The sequence below is a fragment of the Strix aluco genome, chromosome 1 (assembly GCF_031877795.1).
Source record: "Strix aluco isolate bStrAlu1 chromosome 1, bStrAlu1.hap1, whole genome shotgun sequence".
NCBI classification, from domain to species: Eukaryota; Metazoa; Chordata; class Aves; order Strigiformes; family Strigidae; genus Strix; species Strix aluco.
The window spans coordinates 141,323,518-141,350,682 of NC_133931.1; the positions used below are offsets into that span (position 1 = coordinate 141,323,518).

Here is a 27,165-nt window from a genome sequence, read left to right on the forward strand (position 1 = left end):
GGCATGAGGACTGTCCTAAGGCATCTGTCAACATCCAAGTACTCATAAGGACATCTGCCTCCAAAGAAGAGAAAATATGGGGGTCATCTGCTAAACTTCTGCTACTGCAGTGAAATTTGGGGATAACAAAGTTATCCCCAACCCCTATATATAGTTTGGAAACTACAGAAACCTGTTTAGACTTTTAATTTTTGTAAGAAATCTCTTTAAGATACTTTTAAACTAGCATCAAATGCTACAGATGTCATAAGTCTGTGATCACAAAGATCCTCACTATTCCATGCCAACAGTACTCTCCTGATGCAGGTTTTTTAATGATCCACTCAGCCTCAAGTACAGCGTACACTACACGCTTTGATGAAGGGGGAAAAGTACTTTCAAGGCAGAATAATTTAAGGAAATGCTAAACCAGAAACTGACGTGGAAGGAATTGGGCCATAGAAAGTTTGAAAAATAGTAAACCACGCTGAGGAGCTAGTATGACGTGAAATCTGACCCATACTCCTGTCTAAAAGAAAACTGTTGGTAGAATTACAGTCGACTCTTCAGCACTTTTTCCACTGCTGTAATGTAAACACTTTGTTGTATGTCTGGGTTGAGTTTGTTGAGGTATGGCAAAAGCCACTGCCAAACGCATACATCATTTTTATTGCTCTGGTTACTTAGGTTGCTCATTATTTACTTTCACAAATGATTGAGGAAGAAGATGGCAGTACAGAAGGGCACTCTGAAAACTTAAACAGAAGGAAACAATTATTAACCTGGGACCAGATCAGGAGGAGATACGGAAGTTTAGACTGGCACCACCTGGTTTGCATGGACAGGAGGGCACTTGCTGGGCAGGGCCCCTCGCACGGCAGTACTCCTGAGGCCACCGCGCTGCAGAAGGTGTGAGAGCTGGCCACCCCCTTCACGTAGGTACACAGACATCAAGGATGGTTTGGCAGGATTTCTTCTTTCAGGACTTGGACATTCATGTATGTTGTTGTATCTCCTGGCTGTTCCTCCTGAAGTTTTCTTCATGGGTCCAGTTTCTCTTTGCTCAACTTGCAAGCTCTGGCTTACTCCTTTCTTTCAAGTAAATTCCCTTCTTTCCCTCTCTCACGTCAATATTCTCCCTCCCTGAGTTCTGCCGAGTGTCACCGCTCCTAGATCAGCCTTCCTGGGGGTTTGCCCACCCAACAGGCCTGGGACCCTCGTCCCATGACCTGCCAGAAAGACAAGCCCAATGCCTTGGCGTTCTTGGAAGGTACCACTGCTCCTCTTGTCCAAGGCCAAAAAAGCAGTCGTGCATATAAGCTACATTTTATACACACAGTAATCTATTATTCTTGTGTTACTGTATTTGCACAAACTAGAAAAATTATGACAAATACTCTAGTGTTTTCTCTAGAATAGTATACATGCATTACCTGTGGGGTAATTTTTGCATCTATTAAGTCTCAAACTTCATTTGCTCTTTGGAAGTTGCCCAAGTAAGTTTATCTACATCATATACACATTTTGAATGTCCTTCTCCAGAGCTCAAGACTAAATAACTGACACACATAGGTGGTATTGAATAAAATACCAAAATTGCCAGCTTCATAAATCCACACTTTAGTTCCTACAGGTGGCATTTTGCAAGGCACGTTAACAATACCCACAGACGCCTGGACAGGTCATCTAAATGGGGATGTAAAGCCAAAATTTGGTGAGGGTGAACTCCGAAGATACAAGACTGAGATCTCTTGGGTTCCTTTAAATCACAGAGGTCATTTTTTAAAAAGTCAAACTTATGGCAAATGCAAATCATATGAACAAAAAAATCCATAAATGTCAAACTATAAAATAATAATAATTTGTTCTCTGGGTTAGTAACCATAATTAGAGAAGAAGAAAGCAAGCTTCAGGAATTAGTTCAGAGGCTTGTGTTTTAAGCATTTAGAAGTCAGTGTGCTCCAGATTCATTTAGCTGTTTCTGACTGTCCCACAGACAAATTTACAAATCATTAAAAAACCACATTTTTTCCCCAGAATCTTTGGCCTCTCAAGAAAATCTGTGCTACACTATATAGAGGGCTTAGTACCAATACATATTAATGCAAGCAAGCAATTTTGTGTCTTAAAAAAATAAAGTTCCCAAAGAACAACTAAATGTTTATGACTCATTTCTACTGCACTGCCTATGGGAAACTGCCAAGAGATAGCAGCTGGGCCGGAGGCCAGCAGGGTCTTCTGATACTCATCTGGGTTTGTGTATAAACATGTTCTTATTAGTTTCCATTGTCCGCCCCAGCCCATTCCTTGGGAGTATTTGCTGTGCTCATTCTCCTCTTATTTACCTTTCCATAATGACTTTTCAGTGCAGAGGCCATCTTTTATCCTTGTACATTGTTTGCAAAAAGGAGCCCCATCCCTACTGGGTCTTTAAGTGGTACTGTAACACAAATAACATATCTAAAAATAACATTTCTGCTTCTCAAATGTACGTCACCTAAGGCCAGACAAAAGAAAACTGTGTATATCCTCCTTTCCTCCTCACTCCCTAAAGGAATGCATCCTTTCTCAGCCGTAAAGTAAGTCTGGCAATTACTGTATGTGCATGTCCGTGTTCCTGTTTGGAGCTCTATAATTGTTTTACAGCCCTGACTGTGATTATCCAGTACCCACCAGAAAATCCCAGTGCTTTGATCACAGGACTCCCTACCCAGACTCTGCAAATAATTCATCAGAGGAGGGGGTTAAGCAGAAGGGAGATGAAGAGGAAACAAGAAACACAGCTGACACAAAGCTAAAAGGAAGGAAACAAAGATAAAAATGTAAAAAGAAAAAAATTAGGCTGGAAAGAAAAAAGAGAGGAAACAGAGCCAACAGAAAAGAGAAAATGAGGTGAGGCATAGTTTAGGGAAACGTGTTCTCCTATCAAGACTAAACAGAGGTCAGTCTCTTAGGAAAATACGGTATTTTTTATTTGCTGCTGCTCTCTGTCAGCCTCTCTAAGGGTTGTTAATTTGTCCCTGTCCGACTGTTCTAACATTAATGGTGTACAAGATATCCCTTAGACAGTCCTCATGCATTTGAGATGAAGGTAGTGAGATAGCAGAAGCAGGCAGAAACAGCTTGCTTATTTGGGCAATAAAAAGACAGAGGGCTGGCAGTCAAACAGAGAACAGACAGGATATAGCAAATTACAGGGTTCTCCTTCTAGCCTTTGCCATTAAGTGAATGTTTTCTGCAATGCATAGATGCCCTGTGGGCACAGTGACTTCTAACAATCACCATGGCTTGTTTGCTTCCTGAGCTAGGGATTTAGCTTTTATATTATATCCTTCATCTGGCACAACTTCCACCACACGCAAGGAAAGTATTAATCTTGAATAACATGGGTATATCTGCAAAGTAATACTTGCAAATAGTCTGAAAACATCTTTCCCTCTGCCCTGCCCATGGAGATGGTGTTTGGTTTTTCCTGTAACTGAAGAGGAGAACAACCATTACATAGTTCAGGTTAATCTCTGCAAAAAAGACTTGTATGTCACCAAGAAATGAGCACACTGCTTTCTTGCTCATGTTTTAAGTAAGCATTGTCAGTATTAACTGATCTGTATAGGAGTCTGAGTCTTGTGATTTGCTGCTATGAGAGCTGCCACAGTCCAGAGCAGCTGCAGCATCACTGAAACACATTTTTGTCCACTACATGGTCTCATGCAGTTTATTCATTCTTGACACAACTGTTTTATCTCAAATGTTATTGGTCTTCCTATAGTTCTCTTTCATATTTCTGTTCTCTTTTAAGTCCCTACTTTTCAGTTATTTAAAGAAGCAGCCATAAAATAAAACTAGTATAAAACCAACCCAACCACTGCTGCTTTTTCTAGGGTATAGGTCAGTGGTTGATTTTTCCAGTACTTCATGCAAAAACTTCAGAAAATGATTTAGAGGAACTGTGCCAACATGCTACTTCTGTTCCCAAATGCCAATGACTACTGAATACCATACTGAAGCCCAAGCTGTTCAATACAGTTTCATCTGTCTCTGCACCGGTTCACATGAAGCAATACTCCTGTCCTCACAGGAGCACATTCTATACCAGCCAGCTCAAGGTTCAAAGTTAAAAGATGTTTCACTTCCACAAACAGACAAAAATTCCTCATGATGGAGAGTAATTAAAAGGGCGGGGGGGGGGGGGGGGAGGGAATTGTTTGCCAGCATGTCACGCAGAGGGCTGCAAGCCCTGCACGCGGGGCCAGACACGCTGACGGATGTGCAGACAGGGCACGGGGACTTGGACCCAGGACAGAACGATGCCAGAATTTCTCTGAGGCTTTGCCTTGCCGTGGTGACCTCTGACTCGCAAAATGTTAACCACCACCGTCCGCACATCACCTTTACCAGGAGAAGTATCCTAGGCACAGTCTCGCTAAAGGACCGGCAGCATCTTGAGCAGTTAAGCAGAAGGAATTCCTTCTGGCACTGATGGGCAGCAGCTTTTTATTTAGTGTCTTTGAAAGGGACTCAAGAGATTATTTTGCTAGTAGTACCTCCTGCATTCTGCAGTTAATCTGTCTAAATAATAGAAAGCTAGTTAAAATGTGTGAAGCAAAAGAGTCACTATACATAATCTCTCCTGACAGACAGGGATGCAAAAGGCTAGATCCTTTGTAAAAACTGGTAACTTGGCTGTGCCTGAGAGGAAACCCGTCAATAAAATATGTACTCTGCTAAAATGCCACAAATATAAATGTGAAAAGTCTATTAAATGAGAAAGGTACAAATTGATTTTAGAGGCTTTTTTTCCCTCCCTCACTACATCAGCAGGAAATAAGGTAGGTCTGTGCTGCTGCTTACCTTATATCTTTTTTTACATCCAGGAACAGGACAGGCAAAAGGTTTCTCATCCCCTCCATTCATGCACATTGAACTAAGGATAGCTTCAGAGCTGATAGCACTTTCTGTAGTCCAGGACTCATCACTGTCTGATTCTTCATAGTCTACTTCCTCCTCATCATATTCACTACCTAGAAAAGCGGGGTAGCGAGATAAAACAAGAATAAATAAGAGCACAGCAAGATAACACATTCTGCATTTATTACATCAGTTACGATGACTTGTAATTTCCCCACTTTTGTCTTTGCTGGAAGACAGTTATTTTTAATTTTATAAACCCATCCTTCTTATAGTTATTTATTCCTTCATAAAGACAGCAGTGCTTCTTTTTCTAACAACCAGGACAGGCATTATTAATATATCTTCATAAACTGTTAACTGTGTGGCACAAAGTTCAAAGGACTGATTTTAAAATGCAGTTTCAGACTCCTCAAACACCAGGATCCTTCTGTCCTTCCCAGTACCCAAACAGAAAATGTGTTTCCCCCCCAACTCCTGCAATTAAAGCTAAGTTTAAGGCTTTTCTTTATGCAATACAATACTGAAGAGCGTAATTCTACAGATCATAAACAGTGTAAAATAATATGTTGACAAGTCCTAATGCATTTACTAGCCCTTTGGAATTAATAGGAATTATAGCACAACATTAATAAGAATTATATTGTAGCAATTATAGTTGTGAAATTCATTCCCTCAGGTGTGGGGATAAATTGCATTGTGTGGCTGCCCTGAACAGACCGCATTATGTTCCAGATATGCTACGACAGCCATTTGAGCAGCTGGTGCTGAGTTTATTTATTATTTTTAATTGCAATAATTATTAATGAAATCCTCTGAAGAAGTTAAATGTGAAACAAGAGAAATTAGGAAAGCAGAATTCCAACTATAAAAATACAGTTAAAAAAAAGCAGGGGAGGGAAGAGCCCCAGCTGATTAAAAAGAAAATATATGCACAGAGGGAGAGAGAGGGAAAGCTGAGGGAAACTTCTGTGGTGTCAGCAGGAGGTGGTGCTATGTTTCCCCTCCCCTTTCTTCTTTCCCTTTCCCAGCTCTGCTAAATTTTATCCTTTCTGCTGAAAGACAATTTGGCTCCGAGTGCTGGAATAGCTCCCGTTATTAAAGACAGTTATGTGACACTTGCATGGCTCTATTCGCTTCCCTCATATGCCCTTTAAGTGCACGCCTCTAAAGCTGCTCTACATGCCAAGAAGCAAACGCAGACAGATGCCTCACAGCACTTTAAAAAAGAAACATCCCGAATTCACAGAGAAAACCCATGCTGCAATGTCCAGTGGGGTCTTTGGTGGCTTTTTTTGCTTTCGATGAAACTAAATAACACACCTATCGTCTCAAATTTTTCCCTTGGGATTCCCCCTCCCCCAGTACTCAGACTCAGCACCTCTCCATCACTGAGTAAAAACGCATGTCAACTGGTAGCTGCAAGTACTCAGAGCTCCTGAGCTTTAATCAGATACTGCAAGTTCGCTTACAGATGTCAGGCTATCCACGTTTCTTTCCTGTGGTTTTCATCCGTACAGGGTGGTGCGCAGATGAGGAAAGATGGATGGTTTCCCACCGTCAACAACTGTCGACATGAGTGCACGCACACACGCTCTGCAGCACATCTGGAAAACTCGGCCCTGCTGACTGCGACTCCTTATCCCACACCGAATGAGCAAAAGCCAAAGAAAGCATTATTGACCTCTTAAAATATTTCTGAACTCTAGGAACAGTTAACCTAAAACGAAGTTAAGAGTTGTTATAGTTTAATTAACTAATAAAAAAATGGAGGCAAAACCACAACTCTGCTTCTACGATTTCCTGCTCTTGATTGTATCTTGATGGAAAAAATTCCTCAAGCTGTTCCTTTCAAACTTTTTAGCTCAGTAGGGTTTTTTTTTTAAGAAAATGCAACAGAAAACGCTATTGTAAGTACACGTATGTATGCCTAGGATGAGAAAATATACAACCATTCTAAACACTGACATACCAACAATTTCTGCCATTATAATCACCGCTCCCCTCCCCCCCCCGTAAGCCCCCTTAAAAGAGGGGCTGATTTCCTCCCAAATAGGATTTTGTTCTCCCAAAGAAAACATCAGTTGAGACTGTGTGACATCTACTAAGGATATCACTACTTTTAGTGATAACAAGGAGCACGCTATTATAAAACAACAATCAGTGCTCTATAAAACTCAATATGCAAGATGGTATATAAGGGAAAAGATACACAGAACAGTGGGGAGAAGCAGCAATCACTGCAATTACGCATTTCCATATGTTGTCTTGTATTTTCAGGGCATCCTTTTAATTTTTCTAATAATTTCATACAGTAATACCCAATTCTGTAACAACTTTTGCCCATGTTTCACTTATAGGTAGATACACAGAAGAGAGACAGAAGAAACCAAAACCCGTGCGCAAGCACCTGTGAGGTCAGACCATCCTTATGGTTTTTAGTTAGCTCACCTGAACAAAAATGCAAGATTTTGTCTAGCAAAGTGAAAAGAGTTGTTTAAACGGTATAAGCAAATGCTCCATTAAATCCAGACTTGTCACTACAGTTTTACAAATATGATGAGCTTTTTCAAGTATGAATAACCATATAAACATCTATTTCTTCTTGCACAAAACAGTAATACTAATGGTGCCAAGTACCTGAAAGGCAGATTACTTAATACAAAGCTAGAACTTCAGTCTATCGCTGCTTTTATCTAACAAGTGTTCTACTGAACTCAATTGCTTGTACTCTCTTTAAAATAAAGAATAAAAATTTAAAAATCCCAAAATGTATTTAAGAGGGCCCTGCCTGGTATAAACAAAATGCAAAAAACTTACTGTCTTGAAAAAAATTCATCAGCAATAAAAATTTATCCTTTAAATAATTATGTTGTTTCAGTTGCCATAGAAAAACAACACTGATTTAGTCAGGCTTTTAACTGATTCCGCCTCAGAATTTAATTTCCTCAGTTGTCAGTGTCTAAGAGCAGCAACCCGTGCGGTGCCTCACTGACTGCGTGCAACACATCGGGGGGGGGGGGGGGAAGGGGAAAAACAAAACGTACAACACACAGGTTGGCGCTGCCATAATAAACAGCCCCTCGACGAGGTATTTTAATTAAGTACTGTAAGGCCGAGGATGGTGGTTTGGCGAAGCCGTTCCCACGCCGAGCAGGAGTCCCTGGCCCTCAGCTACACGTCAGGTGTACAAACTGCAACCCGAGCCGCCGGCTGCCGCTGGCTCCGTCGGGCAGCTTGCCAGGGTACCAGCAGTGCGCTGAAGGGGAAGCGCACAGCAGCGCACTTTGATCAAGATACAGCTTGCTTTGTTTTTAAACTTGGTGTTTCACAATAATAATTGTAAATATTTACTTTTTTAAAGGAAAAAAAAATTAAGCACCTTTGCATCTAACCTATGGCCTGTTCCAGGGTGTAACAAGTGCGTGACTTGGACAAGCACTCGCAATAACTCTTAGGAGAGCTCCAAGAGAGCTGGCTCAGTGATCTCCACTTGGTTGCCATGCACATGGAAAACAGGACGCCTCTGCTGGGGCACGCTGCCCTTCTGGGGGACCAAGCTACGTTCCTGTAGCACATGTGCTAATGGCCTTACCGTTTCTCATCAAGCTTGGAACGCAGACTGATCACTCCCCCCACCAGTACTCAAAGGAAAAATATCGGAATTATGCTTCAGGAGCCTGAATAACAAAAAACTCCCCCAAAACTCAGCAACACACATTTCTCTAAGGTGAAGCATCTGAATATCTGGAGGGGAAAGCTCATAGAGAAGCACATGCTTTCAGCAAGGCAGTGTACAAATACACAATATTATTACCGTGACTAAACACTAGTTCCACAATAGCACCTCTCTCCTCTGGCAATGCTCTGAGGCTCCTTGCTAGCTCGTTGCTTTTTTACCATATCGAGTTTCATCATCTGGCTTTCATTCAGAGACTCTACATGGTTCTACATCAGCCTAACCTAAACTCATTGCTTTGTTGTCCAAATGATTCAGTAACATCTTCATAATATTGCCCCCACCCTCGCATGCAATATTCCCTCAGTCCTGGCCCACAAAGCCATTTCCCCTCTCCTCACTCCAGCAGCCTTGCCCAAAAGGCTCACTTCATCTGTGCTGCCCCCAGCAGATTAAAAAATGAAGCAAAACAAAACAAAGGCAAGGAAAGAATGCTAGTTTGTTTTGTTTTGTTTTTTCTGGAATTTTCCATGCTGAGACAAATGCCACTGCTCCTCAAAGAGGTGGACTCCACTGCTGGGGATAGACTTGAGGTGGGCAGGGACTTGAGGTGGACACCACTAGGCACAGCTCATGTAGTATGCCGTATTGGAGCCAGGTATTACATAAAATTACTAGTTGTGAAAAGACAGAAAACATACAGGGTCATGAAATATTCCAGCAAGTTATTTATCTTAATTTTTATGCTGCATTTAAACACAACCATGACAAACAAGAAGGCTGTCTGCATCACAGCAGTTTATTTGCCAAAAGTAAACACATGCACAAAAAGGGATTATGATTACTGCCTGTGTGGTAAGAAGTCTTTGTAGTGTGATGAAAAGCAAAGTTGCACCATAAAGAGTTCCTCTACCTCTTCTTCCAGTCCGTTTTCCTATCAAAATCAGTGAGAACATCACTTAATCCTACAACAAAGACCTCATATCTTGAATGCCCATCTACTACTTTTTCTTTTTCCAGTAGATGAATTCAGTAATTTAAATAGCTCAGAAATATTTTCCAGAGAGTTAATCATTTGACATTCCGAAACAGACAACATCCTAGCTACGCTGCTGAAAATCTGGAGCCTTATCTTTTATTTTTCTGGGGTTTACTTGGTATTCACACCACTGTAGCCAAGACAAATTCTGCCTTTTGCATGAAAGAATTCATCCCACCATGAGATTTACAAAGGATTTTTTCCCTCCACTTTGAGTGAATCTTGGTTCTAAGCAGGTGCACATCATTTGTAGTTATGTCACTTTAAATCTAAAGACTTCTATACTGTGCCTTGAAATATAAAAAAAGACATGGCTGATTAAAACCAGCACAAGCTGTGTGTGCCATTACGATGAATACGATCTATCTTGACCTCTGATGAAGAACATTACAAGTTCTTCTCTTCTCCCATGAAGAAAAACAAACCCAAAATATCCCTGCCAATTATTTCTGTGACCAGAAAGCATACATTTCAGTATACAATGAATAGCTATGTGCAAATAGCTTACTGCAGTGGGAACCAACATTGCTAGTGTCACTGAAAGTTCATGGTAATTCCAATGATCTCTCATAAAAATTCAGCTTCACACTTTGTCCCGTGCGGGACTTGCAGTTTGTATTTCATAGAAACAGTTTTATGAGAGCACTTATGTTAAGAAGTTTGCATTCCCATATACTGTGACAGCTTCCTTGATAAAAAAAAAGTGAATTATTAATATTATGTGTATTTTGGTCTAACACTAAAGCACATTTATGGATTTGTCAAACTTCTTTCCTCTATGCCCATGGATGCACACAGTCTCCTCCATGCTCACCAGCAGGGAGAATGTTCCTACAGCTGATACTCATTGCTGATCTAAAGACATATAAGTCATTCAAAATGAAATACTCTTCCTTTATATAAAGCACAGGAAATAAATGCTAGGGGCAATGAAATACAAAACAGTTATAACATGCATCATGGCTGCTATGCAAGTCTTTAGTCTAGAAGTTGCAGCAGGACTCTCTCGGCTGCAAGCTGGTACAGGGGGCACAATGCGTTGGCCCTGCAAACTCAGGCAACAAATGTCAGAGACTGGTCAACCAAACAGTCTAAGCCACGGTTTTTCCTTTGCTTGGTTGCTTGTTTTGGGGGCAGGGGGAGAAGGGGACTCTGAGGACAGTGTTTTTCAGCCTTTGTGAAAGGTCCATTCAGATTAATTTCTTGTATTTTCAAAAATACTTTTATCATTCACATTCATGAAGATGATGTAAACACGTATGTAATACAACTGAAGAAAAACCCAGGGTAGTGTGAACAAAGTGCTGCGTAGTGCTACGGACACTGGTGTCTTAGATTGCAAGTGCAATTCCAGTGTTCAGATTAAGCACCTACATAAAGTGAACACTAGGTTCACCCTAGTGAAGGCCTTTCTTCAGGCAACGTGCACAAGCACACACGGTTAAAAGTTTTCTCTCTCATCCCAGTAAATATCTCTGAACTCCTTCCTAGGAGTGAAGAGGCAAATCTGTTCTCAAAGCCAACTGAATGCTTGGCAGCTCTGCTGTCACTCGAGGGAGCTGCTTGAGATGGTTATGGTTTGTCAAATGGGTACTTGCCAAGGCTGGCAAAGACCTCCATCCCTCTGCACGATCACAAAAGAGCCATCAAAATAGCAATTACAACTTATTATTGAGTTGGCCCTTGCGCCAAGCAGGGGGGTGGCACAGGGCATGTCCTGCTGGCCGCTGCCAGCCCCCGTGCAGCGGGTCCCGCGGGCTGTGTGGTCTGTGGCGGCCGCTGCCGGGCTGCACTCACACATGCTCGCGCCAGGAGCACGTCCCTCCTCCTGCATTTCAGCTGTCACCGCTGCCAGCATCCCCCTCTTACTCGTGACACTAGTCAGAGCAGGATTTGGCCAGAAAATGTCTTATGGAGAAACCACCCTTCCTCCCAGTTCTCTCCTAGTCCACATCAAGTGCTAAATAATGAGCTGTTTAGGAACTATTACTACTCAGAAGAACTAATTTTCTATTGTTTCTGACTGAAGCAAGGCTTGGTTAGCAAATAAGCACCAAGACAATTTCAAAAATGTACCTCATGTAATGATCTGAATATGGATTCAAATACAAAGAGCAATATGGGTTTTAACATTATTTTTATGTACAAGGTACTTAAAAGCACTAGAGAAAATAAGTTAGACCAAAAAAATACTATTTATAGTTTGTTTGCATCATTTGAAGGGTAGCTTTCAGCCAGTAGGGTCTGCTGTACTGAAGGAAGGAGCGTTTAAGCAAGTAAGGATATAGGTAGAAGTTTCTGGGCATCCTCTACCCTCTCTCACAGTTGCCACAGAAAGGGCAACTATAACTTGGACAGTCACACAGACAGTCTGAAAAGATACATTTCGCAGCTATTTTGGAAGGTGATACCTCAAAGAGGACAAACCTGTAAGTAGTTATGCACCCAACCCACAGATAATCTTTGTGTTTTAAACGAAATGGTAGATAGGAGGATTCCAACATTTCAAATCACCTTTAGTTTTCATTTAAATGCTCAGTGTAAACTCATGATGAATTTTAAGTGACTGAAGATGTATTCTCAGAAAGCACGCAGACACTTCTAGGTCCTGTAAGTAAAACACAGAACTGAAATTATTTCAGCTGAGCTAGCCTATATGGGAAATCACCCTGAAATCCTGGAGGCAAAGATAAAATGATAAAAGTACAAAATAAACATAAAGGTTTTTATTTAAAGTGCTATTAGTATGACATTAGTATTTTATATTCTTATTCACTGTCTGTAAAATTGGGAACTATTTACACGTGAGGTCTGCTCATCATTTTGGGCTACAGGAGAAACAGAACTAATAACACTCAGGTTAAGAAAAATAGACTTTGAGAACCAATATAAGTAGTGGAGGAGCAGCTGGACTCTATCTGGTCTTAGGAGCAATTGTGTGCCATTTTCTATCTTGATATATCTGTATCTTGATATCAGTATACGAAAGAACAGTCTTTAAAACTAAAACACAGAAAATCCCAAACCAGAGATTATACATCCACTAAAAGGAGTTTGTACACCTATATAAGCAGATATGTTACAATTTATTGAACGTATAAATGTATGCAAATAAAATATAAATGTAATAAGCTAAATAAGAAAAAAATTTTCTCCACTTCCAAATACTTGTGAAACAGCAACTAATCACAAAAACATGCATGTAAAGACCCGATTCTGGAAAAAACAGTCAACTGATACCATGGCATGTGTTTTGTAGAACAGGACTTTCTGAGAACGCTGCAGAGGTGCTAAAGCAAATTGTTATAATGTCACTGCACAATGTGCTGTTGAGGTTTTATGGTCACACTGCGCCAATAGTCTCGGGAAGTTATTTTGCATTCTTATATAAACTTTTTTTCCCAATCCTGTTTTCCACAAAAAAGGGCTTTCAATAATGTACAATCTTCTGTTTATACACAGTACAGGAAAAACATGATAAACCCAAGAACACAATCTCTACTTTAAACATATTTTAAAACTAGATTTCTACAACTTCATGTAAACAAGAATAAGCTGTTAAACACTGGCCAAAAAAGAGCATAACCTTCCTGTAATTAAATGGCAGTGTTTTACACAGCACTTTTTTAAAATCATGAAAATAAAAAAAGTAAATAAATAAATCAGTCCAGCAGACCCCTCCCAACTTGAGGCTTAACCTGCAAATTAATGTAACAGTAATAAAACCTATGCCAGCTGGAATCCTTTCTTTCTCTGGCTTTGGCATGAGCAGCAAGAGCAGGTATATGTTTGAAGAAAAACAAAGTAGGACATTTTCCACCTTTAGTCACAGGATGTTAATTGAACTCTGGCAAATGTTTAAAGATATTCTCAAAATGTTCAAGAAAGAATTAAAACCAGTTGGGGCTGAGAAAAAGAAACAATCCATCCTTCCTCCCCCCTCCTCTCCCCCCAAACATCTGTTCCAAACTTATACTCCAAAAACCACAGTGAAGAACAGCCATAATTAATGTTATTTTGGCTTTTTAGTTGCTAGGCCTGCATTCTGAGGTTAGAAATACAAAAATACAAGTTCAGGGCACTATTACTGTACTTAAGGACTCTCCTGATGCATATAACAAAAAGGCAGTTTTTCTTTTTTCTTCTTTTCCCCTTTTTTCATAAAAAGAGAACTAAAAAATAGAAAAGGTATCAGGAAACAGTTTCATGTTTAAGATAAAGGATTACAATAAAAAGTACCTACATAAATGAACTACAGTTTATGAAGCTATGAAAATACATTTGAGACGTGTTTTATAACATTGGGTTAAACATGCTTTACAGCTGTACAAAAGCTATTCAGCCACTTACAGTGCAGGCCATAAACCTGCTAATGCACGCAGTCCTTACCCACCCTGACTGCCGTGTGCTTTGCCTTCATCTGCGCACAAACCCAGCAAGGATGCACCGAGCAACGGCCAGGCTCCAATCCAAGGAAGCGCTACCACTGTGCAGGCAGCGCTCACTACACGAGGAGTGCCGCTCGTTTCAGCGGGATTCAGCTACGTGGGGATTTCCAAGATGCTTCTGGGCCGGACCTTAGACCCTCACGTGTGAACAGGCTGAACCACGTGAAAGGGATCCCGCGGCAGGCTGCCCATGGAGGACCAGGGTGCGGCGGAGCTGCAGAGCCCCAGGGCAGCTGAGCACTCTCTCAGCAGCTTCAGGCCGAGGGAATTTCATGCTTATGAGCCCCAGGAGGGTTACAAAGCCCTGACCAGCAATGAGGGAGGCAATGGCAGATTCTCCACTTCAATGCACTGAAGGGCGGGAGGATTTATTTTGCATGAAAATATACTTAACGCTTCTCTTTAACTGATATAAATGCTCTGACCATTTAGATTTAAGAAACTCCATCAGTATAATTTGAAAGATCGCCTTAATGACAATACTCAGAATTACCAGTAAAGACTAAAATGCTTCTGAGCTGTAATAAAACATATATGGTATTTATTATTCAAATCTCAAGGGGAAAAAGAAGTTGTAGTCAGGATGTTGTGGCCGAACAGTTTTGTAATTCTCTTATGCAAATAAGAAATATGTATATAGTTTCTATTGTTAAAATCAGTTGTTAGAAGGGAGCTAAAATGGCCCCCATCTTCAAGCCACTACAAAAACACTTGTGCTGAGTCATCCCCCCTTCTGTGACGGAAACCTGAGAAAAGCCCACGAAAACAGGAGAAAAGCCCGGGAAACTTGTTTACACCTTTGCAGACCCCTCAGGGTACACCCATCATGAATATGGATGAAGCCTACACTATAAAGGGACTCAGTTCTGTCCTGTAAGGTGTGTGTCTTGGCAGAGCAGAGACTCCCAGCACACCCAGCGCTGTTTTGCTCACTCGCCGCTTGCTAATAAATTTATTATTGATCACTAAAAATTGAGAAGTGGTTATTTCCCACTAAATTACTTTTCATCTATAACATGAGCCAGAATTAAGGCTTTTATCATCCCACCCACACACAAAAGCTATGGGAAAGATCTGTTTTTTAATTAATCCTGCTTTGTGTTTCTGAGAAAGAAATGCATTTTTAACACCCAAACGTAAGAACACATTTAGTGGGGAGTCATGTCTCCTCTTTTTTAAAACAAAGATTCTGATAAAATCTGCACTGTGCCTGGTATGCTGTCACAAACCTTTCTCTGAGGCTATCGCTGTTTTCATCAGGTGTACAAAACATGCTAGCAGGTGTGAGTTGTTTCAGATGATGTATTGCTGGGCTGAAGTTGAAATGAAAGTACTTTTCAAGTTGGTATTTTCCATTGCTCCCTGGCTTCTTGTATCCTTTGGCATTAGAGGCAGAAGTGCTGAGAAACTGCCGTGAGTGATGCTGTCTGACTCTATATGGAAAAACCTTGCAAGAGGGAGCCTATGCTAGCACGGACAAAGCACCAGCCATCATCTTCAGCAAGAATTAGGCTGGTGTCTTTCACCTGCCAGGCCACAAGCGCTAAAAAGACAAGAGAATATGTAGTTCTGGGGGTCAGCAAATGTTTCATAGCCTTTAGCTCACTTGGTAGTACACAAGAGCTACAAACAACCCTATTTTTCTAGAATTTTTCAAAATTTTGATGATCATGTACTGGCGGTTACCACCGACTCACAATATACCATTTCCCCTGTGAAATAAACCTCTCTGTGTTTTAAGTCATCAAGTGTGAAATGGTACGTTAGTCCTTGCTTTTTTCTACTTCTGATTTGCTTTGGCTACAGTGCAAGGAAAACTCCAACGTTTGCTTAAGTTTCACCATCTTCAGCACACTGAAGTGCTGGCCTAAATAAGTATGCTTTTTTTTCTGCTAGGCACTGTAAAAACTCTTTGAAAACCATAACTGCTTTCAGTACGCAGACATAGAGCACTAGTGCAGCTAGAGTGATTTTCTCAGTTTTCAGTTCTCAAGGCACTACAATGGTACAAATCCCGTTCAATCTTGCAGTGTAATATTTTTTATATATATATGTACATATACACAATTTAAATAAGCACCTAAAAGTTCCATGTGCCCAACTACAGTTTCCAACTTTCTGAAAAACATTTGTGCTTTCAGTTAGTAATTTTCAAGGTAATTAGCAGATTACTTATAAAGCTAAATAGTAAAAAAATAAAAAAAAACTCCTTCCACCAATTGGCCCTTGCAGTATAAACACACAAACATGAATGCCATCATTGTTGCCCTGAATCACTGAAGTTCCTTTTTGAGCGTCAAGCAATTCCTACATTAAACCAGTTATGCCACAAGCTGTGAAAGGCAGGCAGATTGTGCCTTCTACAAAATGTCTATTTTTTACACATTTGGAAGAAGAAAGGTCCATGTACAGTGGGTGCGCTTCTACACCAAAAAAACCTATCACAAATTAACACAGAGATAATCTTTACCTTAAGCTTACTGTACATTTTTTTTTGTTCTCGACCCTGTTAAAAACGGTTTGCCAGGTTAGACTACTACGATGGGGATTATAAAACAGTTCCTGTGCTTGGAAGTACTTTAAATCTACAAGCCATGTTTCTATTGCTGCTTTGTAGCTCAAAAACCAAAACTAGTGATGATTTTATGAGTTGCTATAGTCTAGACAACTTGGTTACTTTTCAATGAAATTGTTCCTTAGGGAGAGTACTGTGAAAATTCCCATACAATTAATTACAGGTATGTGCAACTAAAATACAATTCTACAGCACAGTAGCTTTACAGTTGCCGGTGCAATTTATGTCTGTATCAAACAAGAATGCTCTGAAGAGGCTGGGAAGACGAAGTACAACAAACTGGAGGTTACATGTAAAGCTACCTGTAGTGAATGAGATGAGATAAATAAGATGCAGTGTTAAATTTTTGATGTGCCTTCTCCCCTGGCAAGATTCAGAGCTCTACTGGAAAGCACAAAATCCGACAACTGAGTCAATCTTCCCAGAACATATTTTTATAGTAAACTGGGCTCAACACATTTTTACTGCCAAGTTAAAGAGCAAATGAGAAATTTAACAGAATTATAAGGGAAATGCACCCATAAAGCAGCAAAAGGAAGAAAAACAGAAAATGCAGGAAAGCTAATTGTGAAAAAAACCTTCACGCATTTTCCCCTCTCAGCACAGCCCTATTTTCCCCCATCAGCTATTTTTACCTCAGTCTTACTTTCCCCTATATACACTTACAAATGGCCTTTTAACTTCAAAAGTAATTTCAATTGTTATAAGCACCACTTTAAAATAATTTCATTTTGTGAATGTAGTACAGACCTTTCTGTACATAGGTTGTAAGTTAGTTTAGGATGAAGTTAAAAAAAGGACTAAGCAGGGGAGGTTATCATAGTATGTGTCCTTGTGAAAACCATAGAAAAGGTCAGTTACAGGAGAAACCTCACCGTTTTACTCCATTTTTACAAGGTTATGGCCTTGGATCAGTGGGAATCCCAAATCTCCAAAAAAGTAAGCTGCTCATGGGTTGTGTTGGCTGGTCTAGCACAGCCCTGCAGAAATAGGATCCGTACCCCAAAGCTACAGGACTTTGAAAGAACCATAGTCACGCGCCTGGGGCCCTGTGCTCCTTGCAGACACTTAACTGACACTCACCTGGTCCATCTGCACTGCAAGAGGTGGCCTTTGGGGAGTCCCAAAGCCACTGTAAAACAAACCAGATAACTCCCGTAAAGCAAACGGAGGCTGGGGTTTGCAGAGTCCTTAAAGACTCCAGTTTTGCCTAGGAGACAAAAAAAAGGACACCATGGTCTCCCTTGTAAGAGAAATGGTCATCAAGCCTGCGCCAACTCTTATCCTTCTTTTAGGGTCCAGTCAAACTGCAGAGCAGGTTGCCAGGTAATCACACAGCTAGACTTCAATAAATGGCATGTAACAAAATGATACAAAGGAGGAAAATCAAGATGCTTTTTGGTAGATCAAAGATAAAAATGAAGTAACCTAAATCTGTCTGTAAACACTTGTCCTGTTTAGATTTCTTAGGCAAAATCTCACTCCCCTTCCCTTTCTGCACACCCATTCCACATCCCCTTGTGACTCTTGACCCTCTGCAACACCTGGGTGCTAGAGCCCCCTCTGCACTCCTACAAGATGTTATTATCTCCAATGGTAAATATGAGAAACTAATCCATCACTGGAAGTTACTTTTACTTATTGCCACTGCTTTATCAGAAAACTCATGAAAAGAATAGGAGCAACAAGAGTTACAGCAGTCTGCTGGTGGTCCCTCAGCAGGAGAGGGACCTCCAACCGCTTCAGGACATCAAGATACAGTTACTTCCTTACAATCTAGGTGTACTTGGAGATCACTGAGCCACCAATTTGTGCAGGTTTGACTAAGATAATGTTCTTGGTCTTCATGATAATTTCAAGATGTTTGATTTGAGGCTATAGGTTAGTAATTATTATTTGCCATGCAGTCACACCCAAGATAGGACAATAGCACTGTTGCTGTGCATGCAATAAGAGATCATCTTTGCTCCACAGATCCTCCAAGCTTGAGTTTCCATATGTTCTGGGAATTTAATTCTTTTGGTTTGCTTTGGTTTGGTTTTGTCTGTGAGTAGCCAATATAATACATACTCTTGCCTCTCTAAGGAACCTGGATGGCCACCTGACAGCAGGTGACTGCTAGAGAAGAGAGATCCATTTCTGAAGCACTTAGACAAGCACAGTGACGAGCACTTGAGCATTTTTCACTCTGCATTACTGGAAGAAAGAGCTGAATATGTATGAGGTTAAAGCCTGGCTCCCTAGAAGGGGAATGTGGCATCTAGCTCTGAAAAAACAACATCTTTTAGCTGTTGCTGGGAACAAATCCCACCTGTGCTAAGAAAACCCCTATAGGAAATAATTGCACTTTTACTTATTAGTTTTCATTGTTTTTGGAAACCTACTGTAGCTTTATTCCTTAAGGCAGAAACTACCACAGATTTTACATATTCGTGCTCAGTCACGACCTCAGCCAAAAGCTCATGTTAAAATCTCATACCACATATTATAGTTAACTCATATGTTGATCAACTGTTTTGCACAATGCCATGCATTATTTTAAAAAATTATTATTTATGTGTTTATTTTTTACAAGAACACCCATAAGGCTCTGTTAGAATAGGTGCCTCAGACTGCTAAATGCTGGGCAAACATATGTATATATTAATTAGCGTGCAGGATTAATATAGGCTCCCAAACCTGCAATTAGATGGAACCATTTTGGCTCCAATAATTATAAAGAAAGTTCTCTTTCGTCATCTGCACGGAAATGTGAAATCCTGGCACCAGTGAAGTCCCTCAGAGGGAAGTTTTGCCACAGACCACAATACAGTTGCCTCAAGATATTTTATCATAGATTTTATCATACCTTGTAGGCCTGAAATATTGAATGCATTCAGACAAACTTTCGTTATGTTGGAGAACAGAATTTAGTCTTCATTTTGTGAAGTATGGCTAAGTTATTTGCCCATACTGCTTATACAAGAGTGGGTCTGTATATCTAATTTTTAATAAAAACATAGCATACAGGTTCTTCAGTCTCTGAACAGGCAATTAAGCAAGTAGAAAGTTCTGTCAATCTGAACAACTAATGAGATGGTTCCTCAGACATCTGAAAGTGAGTTTTTTCAAGCTGCAGGAGAACTTGGTTGATTCGTGCTTTACTACGCTAGACACCCCGTAAGTCAAACACACAGAAATGTAGCACTCTCAGCCCACTTCTCAGCACCGATTTAATAAAACAGCCCTGGGATTTCATTTCATATTGCTATTTTTCATTATTTTTTAAATTACATCTGCATGATACTATACTACATTAACATAAGGTGTAATAATTAAACCTGAGCATTTACAATACACTAACGCAGGTAAAGCATTTTTGAAGTGAATGGCTAAAGTTAAGCTTTTGTGCATACATAAATTCTTGAGCTTGCAGCTCTGCAAGTGCAGTATACTTCATTCCAGTCTGACAGAACACTTGTTCAAAGTCAGGCATTCACCTCCTCAGTATCAGCTGCTTAAAATTAATCATGTGCTTAAGGGCACGTGACCTGAATTTGTAGTATGATTTTCAAAAAGCTGTCAACGTGTACTTGTTTCCACTGACTCGTACTGACTCCCAAGTCTAATTTCAAGCACCTTTAAAATCTTAATTGAAGAATATTTTGTAGTCCACTACCCTTAAAAAAAGAAACCCACCACAAAAAGAACAAGCTCTCACTAGCCAGTCTGCATCGTCCAAAGAAAAAACTGTTGCAGATTATCAAACGAATAGCGGATTCAGTGGTTCACAGTCTACTCTGATTCAACCTAACACAGCATTCAGAAATGCCACCTGCTGACAGAAGCCAAACATATTCTGATATAAATAGCAGTTCTGCTACAAATTCAGATTCATTTGGCTATGTATTAATAGTACATCCACAAACAAAAAAGGTTTGAGCACCTAACTTCTCCTCCTTTCAGTCCTCAATTAATTTGTGGAGGGGACACATCCTGTCATTTTACATTTCTACTGTCCACTTTAAACTTACGAAGTAGCTTAGCTGAGTAGACCTCTTTTTCCTGCCGGATTCTGTTTAACATGCTGCTATAGCACTCTGCGCCATATGATTACTTCATTGTTGAAAGCATAACATATGGAAACTGTACTGAAACGTTAGCTGCTTTGATACCTATGAAGAGGAATGAGCTCTTGCATTACAACAAGACAACACATTTTTTAAAGAACTTGAAGTAATAAAAATTAATCACACATTTAGAATTTAAACCATATTCATTTCCGGCATGCCTGTTATTCTGTTTCAATGCCCAATTCCAATGGCTGGTTACTATTGTGTTTTTGATTGCTATTACCAGCAAACAATGGATGGTTTTCTTTTAACTTTTGCATTCTTGGAAAAGGGAATAGACCCAAGAGAAGGCCCTCAGGATTCCTTCATGAGTTATTCACGAAGGCAAATGCTGTACAGCAGAATTATAGGAAAGATATCTCACGTTATCATGAGATAACATTACTTGAGATAACAAGGTTTACTGGGAAAACTCAAACTGCCAGACAGTGCTCTGCTTCCCAAAACCAGAGCTCCCACAACAGACAAGTCCTTAATGGACCAGAAGCAAGGTGGATCCTTACAGATTCATTTCTGAGTCCCCACTGCCTTTGGCAGAAGCAGAAAGGAGATCTTTAGTTGTAATACACAGACTTTCCTTCCCTGTAAATTAGTCACCCATAGAGGGAACAATGAAGCTCTAAATTATTTCATCAGTAGCAAGAGCTCTCGTTAACACAAACTGTAATTTTTTGGTCACTGTTTTGCCAGTAGTTGCACTGGAATCCTGAACAAAATCCAGCTGAATAAGAAAAACGATTAATAGTCTGAGTTATAAGAATCTATCGATTCTATTGAATAAAAGGTTATATAGACACTATTTTAATCTTAGGGGATATTCCCTAATGATGTAAATGGGACATGATTCTCTCTAATTTAGTGTGTTAACTAAACGTACAACAAACATAAACATACTTAAAATCATTGTAGATATTTAAGAATGTAGTCACACTAGGTATCAAAAGTACTTCTAATTACACTTGGCTCTGTAAATATATACTAGGTGAAGACTGATTTTTTTTGACTGAAAATATATTGAATTTCACTTTCTGTCTTTAAATCACGTATTATATGAAGTCATGGTTCAGCACTAGTATGATTTCTTAGAAAACAATGGCCCATTTCACATGATATGTTCTAACTGGCTGAAACAGTGCTGCTTTTAGGATTAGTGACAGCTACAAAGCAGTCTTGATTTCAGTTTAGGAATATGCTCTATACATCTTGAAAACTACTCAGTTACTGTAGATCATCTCAAAACATCATTCAGTATCCTCAGGTGGTAAAGGTAATGGTTTCTGCATCAATAGTACTAGCTCGAAAGCCTCAGTCATAGGTTTTTTTAAAGTCTTGAAATATTGCTACACTGAATTTTTAGCCATATTTGATTACAATATCACTGTTTAGATCTTACATTCCTTAAAGGTTAAGGCCAATCCTACAAAGTACTTTTCACTCCAAATTAAAATTAATTCTTACTTTCATGTTTTACTAGAAAGAAAAAAAAAAGATTGAAAAGTTAGCTATTTTCTGTGGGTAGAAAATGGGGTCACTTTTGTAAATATTGAGATTGGGCTAGTTGAAGTTTCAAGGAAGTTTGCCATATTAAGGAAAGGTAAAATCTTTCAAATGCAGTCAATCAAAAATGACTGCACAAATATGACTCCCCAGAAAGGCATTTATCCTAATTAATAAGATAAACCAATAGTTAGTCACCTACTTAAAAAGACAGCTGCGAATCAAAAGGGGCCTTGCCAATTCTCTCATGGGGTCAGCTATGACCACCCATGAAAACTTCACTCTTTCATCTCCTTTACAAGTGGAAGGACTGACAGACGGCCGCAGCTGTTCCAGCCAACCATAGCATCCTTAACGCTCGCTGCCAGGACTGGCTGCCATCCGCTGCCCAACACGATCAGGCAGTAAGTAGGTCTATAAACCTATTAAAACAGCATAAATGTTATAACTTGTAACCTATTAAAATCAAAATAAACAGGAAAGGAGGTCTAAGAGCCAGTTTCTTCAGAGCAAAATGTAATGCTAATTATGAGGTTTTCAAATATTCCAGCTTTTTTTTGGGGGGTGGGCAAGACTTAGAATTGAGCCATTAAAAAAACAGTTGGTAGTATTAAACTCTTGCTTTAGGATTTATAAGAAAGCCAAAAATTCACTCCAGGCTGAAATTTACTATCCCAGGCCTGGAATCATTTAAAAAAAAAAAAAAAGTCATAAATATGGAAGAAAAAAACCAAACAAACACAAAACAGTGGTTTCAGATGATTTTTGACACTCCTTCAATGTAAAAGTGGCTTTATTTATTTATTTATTTTTTTTAAAGTCTGAGATTCATTACTAGGAATTACTTTTGTAACCAAAATTGGGACCAGGTTATTTTAATAATGAATTACCAATAAGTTACTATCACTGAATCTTTTCTAAAGCTTTTCAGCATGACGAGATACCATAGTTTTCAAAGGAATGACAATGCTCTGACTTACACTCAAAAGCCAGGAAGTCACGAGTGGAAATTTCATCTGTGAGCCACACAGATGTATGAAAAACATTTAAAAAATTAACAGCGTATGTTAAAGATGCTATGTCAGCCCCATTTTTATCCATAACTAGACTTCATTAGTTTTGTGGGTTTAAAATTGACATTTAAAAATAAAGGCAACATAAGTTTTTGTGACTTAATTGAGCACTCCTTAAATGAAGAGATATTTCAATGTTTGCAGACTGTTAACGTCTTTCCAAAATAAGCTATGTGCTGGTGCTACTTAGCTCTATTTCCCTATCACCCTAAGGAGTCTGTATTGCTGATGGAAGCCATTTCTTTTGCTAAATCCCGCCTGTGAACTCTAACAAGAGCCTTTAAGCCTATTAAACAAAGTCTCCTGGGAGACACTATTGTTAAAACAAAACTGGAACAAATTTTTAAAGTGAACTCTCTACAATCATTAGAGGATGCAGGTCTTAAGAAGAGAAAACTTGTTATAGGAGAGGGAACAAAAAGCCAAATGTAAGCAGAGAGCACATGCCAGTCACCCCTGAGGGAACAGAGGGGAGGTATAGAAAATTAACTGCTGCATTTCTACTTCCCACCAAAACCACAAATGGGCCATTCCAAGGGACTAACACATACACAGTCTGCAGATAAATACATGTCTACCTCATTACCTGAGAAGAGCCTTAAAGAGCACACTTCTTTGCTGAATATTTCTACTTCTAAATGAATAATCCCATTTATGCAGAAGAAGGTGCTATACATACACATGCAACATTTGCAGCATGTATGGGTGTCAGCTTGGAAGCTGCTCAGCTCCGTCTGTGAATTTGGCCTGTAGTCTTTTGGCACGGATTTTTACTGCAAAACTTAACAAACATTCACTGCAGCCAAACCACCTTGAACTGTTTCTTATCAAATTTCACAAGCTAAGTGGATTTGAGTCTGGTCAATACACGGATGAGACATCATTATATGAAATTAGGCTTTGCTAAAAAATGACAACAGTAGCTTAACAGCATCAGGAAATGGCTGGACTTAGCTGTAAGGACATGCACAAAGGTGAAGCTGCTGGCTTCACCCAAGATAAGACTACCACACACCTAGGAAAGCCAAGACTAGCAGCTTACCTAAAGGGAGGACACTACATGGAAACTGGGACCCAAAAGATTAGTGAGGTTTCTGCTTTCTACCTCAAATATGAATAGAAAACAGCCATATAAGACAGACACTCTCTGCTGAGGGACATGCAGATTTGTATGCCAGCTCACCAGCCTGTAAGGCATGCTTTCTCTGCCATCTAAAGCGGCACCATCTTGGAGTTACACCTTGCGTGGTAACAGCAATGCCAGGCACGCTGCTGAAGTTTGGTGCCCTAACAAAGTATCGAACAACTGAGATGGGAGATAATAAAAGAGAAACTGCCATTCTGAATTCTTCATGAATAGACTGGGTCAAATCAATCCCACTCTGTTTCTGACAAAAGTATAGGTCTAAAGGAGGATGAGAACAACGATTATATTTGGATTATAACAAATAATTAACATCAACCCAGATGACACCCTTCCAGGCAACCTAAGGAAAAACATCTTCTTTTTTTTCTGAAGTTACCGCAACATACATGTTTACCTGTATTCAAAGACGAGTTAACAAGAGTTTGCTCGGAGTACAAATCAAACAGGATCGCACAGAAGGAATACAGCATTATTCTTCATCCTCACTGGATGCAGTGGAGGGTATGCCTGTAGGGCTTGAAAGTTGTGTAGGCACTGTGAGGCTGAAATGCAGGACTATTTACATACTCTAAATTGTTTCCGTGAAATAGATCTTGCTTAACTATCCTTGGTCTTATCACCTTGGTAGTCAATTGCCATATATACTTGCACTTGAGGGAAAAAGACTTGCATCAGCCAATAACAGACCTGTGAGCTGTCTATCTAAAATTAGTCCGCTGGCCCTCCTGGGCTCCCTCTGCAGGTACTGCACCGACAGAAAGAGAAACTCAGCCATGGCATGACTCTGAGCACCTCATCTATGTAAGTTAGAAACATCACGGAGAACAAAATCCTATGCCAAGCAAACACTGGGAAAAATTCTGTAGTTATCAGAAGAATCTCAATGCTTATTTTAGGTCCAGAAAAACTTCTAATATGTCAAAAATGGAAATTCTGGGTGGAGGTTGCTGAAATGCAACTCAATTGACAGTTAATTAAAAAAAAAATCTTCAAGAAAGAATATATGGTTTTTGCTACCAGGCTATTACAAACCCTAACCTTGGAACAGGGCTCCAACAAGGAACTTGGAACAGAGGGTGCAGGAAGTGGAAGCTGGTATTATTTATAACCTGGCAGGCAGGACTCCCAGAAACTCGGTTAGCCAAACCAAGTTGATTCTCCTTAACTACAGGTAAAACAACATTCTGAGTAACTTAAAAAGTTTGAAATATATATAAATAATAAAAATAAAAGTATTTCAGTAGACAGATGCTGGCTTTTTTTCTTTAGTATTTGATGAAACATGTTTCAAAGAGTACATAGCTAACCAATGTTCCTGACAGATGTGCAAAGTTATACTACCTGACCACATCATGAATTAGCCTTCTTAGGAGAAGCTGTACAAAAAGTAAAACAAAAGAAAGCAGAAATTCCTTGACATCTGTAGGATGTCAAGGAACCAAATCAGTTTGTTTTAAATAGGAGATAATTAAAAAAAAATCTTCTAAAATTTTCTAACATCTTCTGAATTACATTAGGACTTTATCATTTAGCTGTTCTCAACATATCCAGGGACATACTGAACAACCAATTAATTTCAGACTTCCAGACAGAATGTCACAAGGATCACTACAACTTTTCCATTTAATTATTAATACTAAACATTAAATAGCTTATATAAAACATATGGCATAACTGTTTAATCAAGGCAGGGATGGTCATGTGGTTCCCTGTTAAGAAGAGTATGTTGAGCCTATTTAATTAGAAAACGTAATAGAAGTATTTTAAGCATTTAGCTTTTCAGAAGGAAATACTGGTATTTAATCTGAAGTATATCAGAATTATCTGACAAGATGTCTAGGTAATGTAAACCAGACTGACTTTGGCCAAGAGATCTGGTTCAGCACAGCAAGCAATTTTCAGTTTCTCTAATCAGTGCAAAAAAAATCCCAGGAATTTTATACCTGGAAAAACCACCAGAATACTTATGTGTGAAGAAAACACAGATCACTTTTTTCAAACATTACTTTTTTTGAACATAGTTTCCTAATGAAAGTCATGTCTACATGATGACAGCAGCTGAACATTCCTCCCTGTCCACTCATTTATCTATGAATTCAATCCACCCTCAAAAAAAAAAAAAAAAAAAAAGGTAAAGGGGCAGGGTGAGATCCTGACCACTTTTACTTGTATCTTAAACTGGCACTGTACCATGTGCAGACCTCTCCTACTGATACATCGGGGTCTTTTGCACATTTGGCATTTCTGGTAAGGTTAGTTTCTTCGTGTAATAATTTCAGATGCAATTTATAAAGTTAATGTCCTTCTCTGCTTTAGCAAAGAGTTTGGAAACAAATGCCCAAACACATTTTAGAGATAGCAAACCAAATGCAAATAAAAGAGCCCAAAGCTCTTTTGTTTTATTTTTAGGGGTTCTTCTTCCCAATGCCTTGATATGTCTACTGTTCTCTAAATGTCCTGTAGCAAAATTGCTAGTTTATGTGGAATAAACCAAACAGTAGATGCTTACCTGTAGGAGTACTACTGCGAAATGAAGAGGAGGGAGTGATTGGAGGGGTGACTGGAGGAGTAAGGCTTCCACTGCTGTGGCGAGGTGGAGTAGATACATTCCCACGGGACACTGTGCTTGACAAAGTCAAAGAGAGTTTCGGCTGAATCTTTTTCTTCAAAGACTCCTGCTCACGTCGAGCTGCATCAGTCATAAATCT

The 27,165-nt window shown here is 39.6% G+C and overlaps 1 protein-coding gene and 1 long non-coding RNA gene across 3 annotated transcripts in view; one reads left to right on the forward strand and one right to left on the reverse strand.

Moving 5' to 3' along the window:
• Window positions 1-27,165, reverse strand: part of JAZF1 (JAZF zinc finger 1) — a 201,307-nt gene that overhangs the window by 4,633 nt on the left and 169,509 nt on the right. For both annotated transcript variants that reach the window (XM_074838077.1, XM_074838086.1), the window contains exons 3-4: window positions 26,967-27,163; window positions 4,831-5,000 (exon numbers count right to left, since the gene is read on the reverse strand). In XM_074838077.1, coding sequence (XP_074694178.1) covers window positions 4,831-5,000; window positions 26,967-27,163 — 367 coding nt within the window. The remainder of the gene's footprint in view (window positions 1-4,830; window positions 5,001-26,966; window positions 27,164-27,165) is intronic.
• LOC141929030 (uncharacterized) lies at window positions 2,596-6,672 on the forward strand. The gene is made up of 2 exons (XR_012624949.1): window positions 2,596-2,920; window positions 6,408-6,672. It is a non-coding gene; the product is annotated as an uncharacterized LOC141929030 (long non-coding RNA).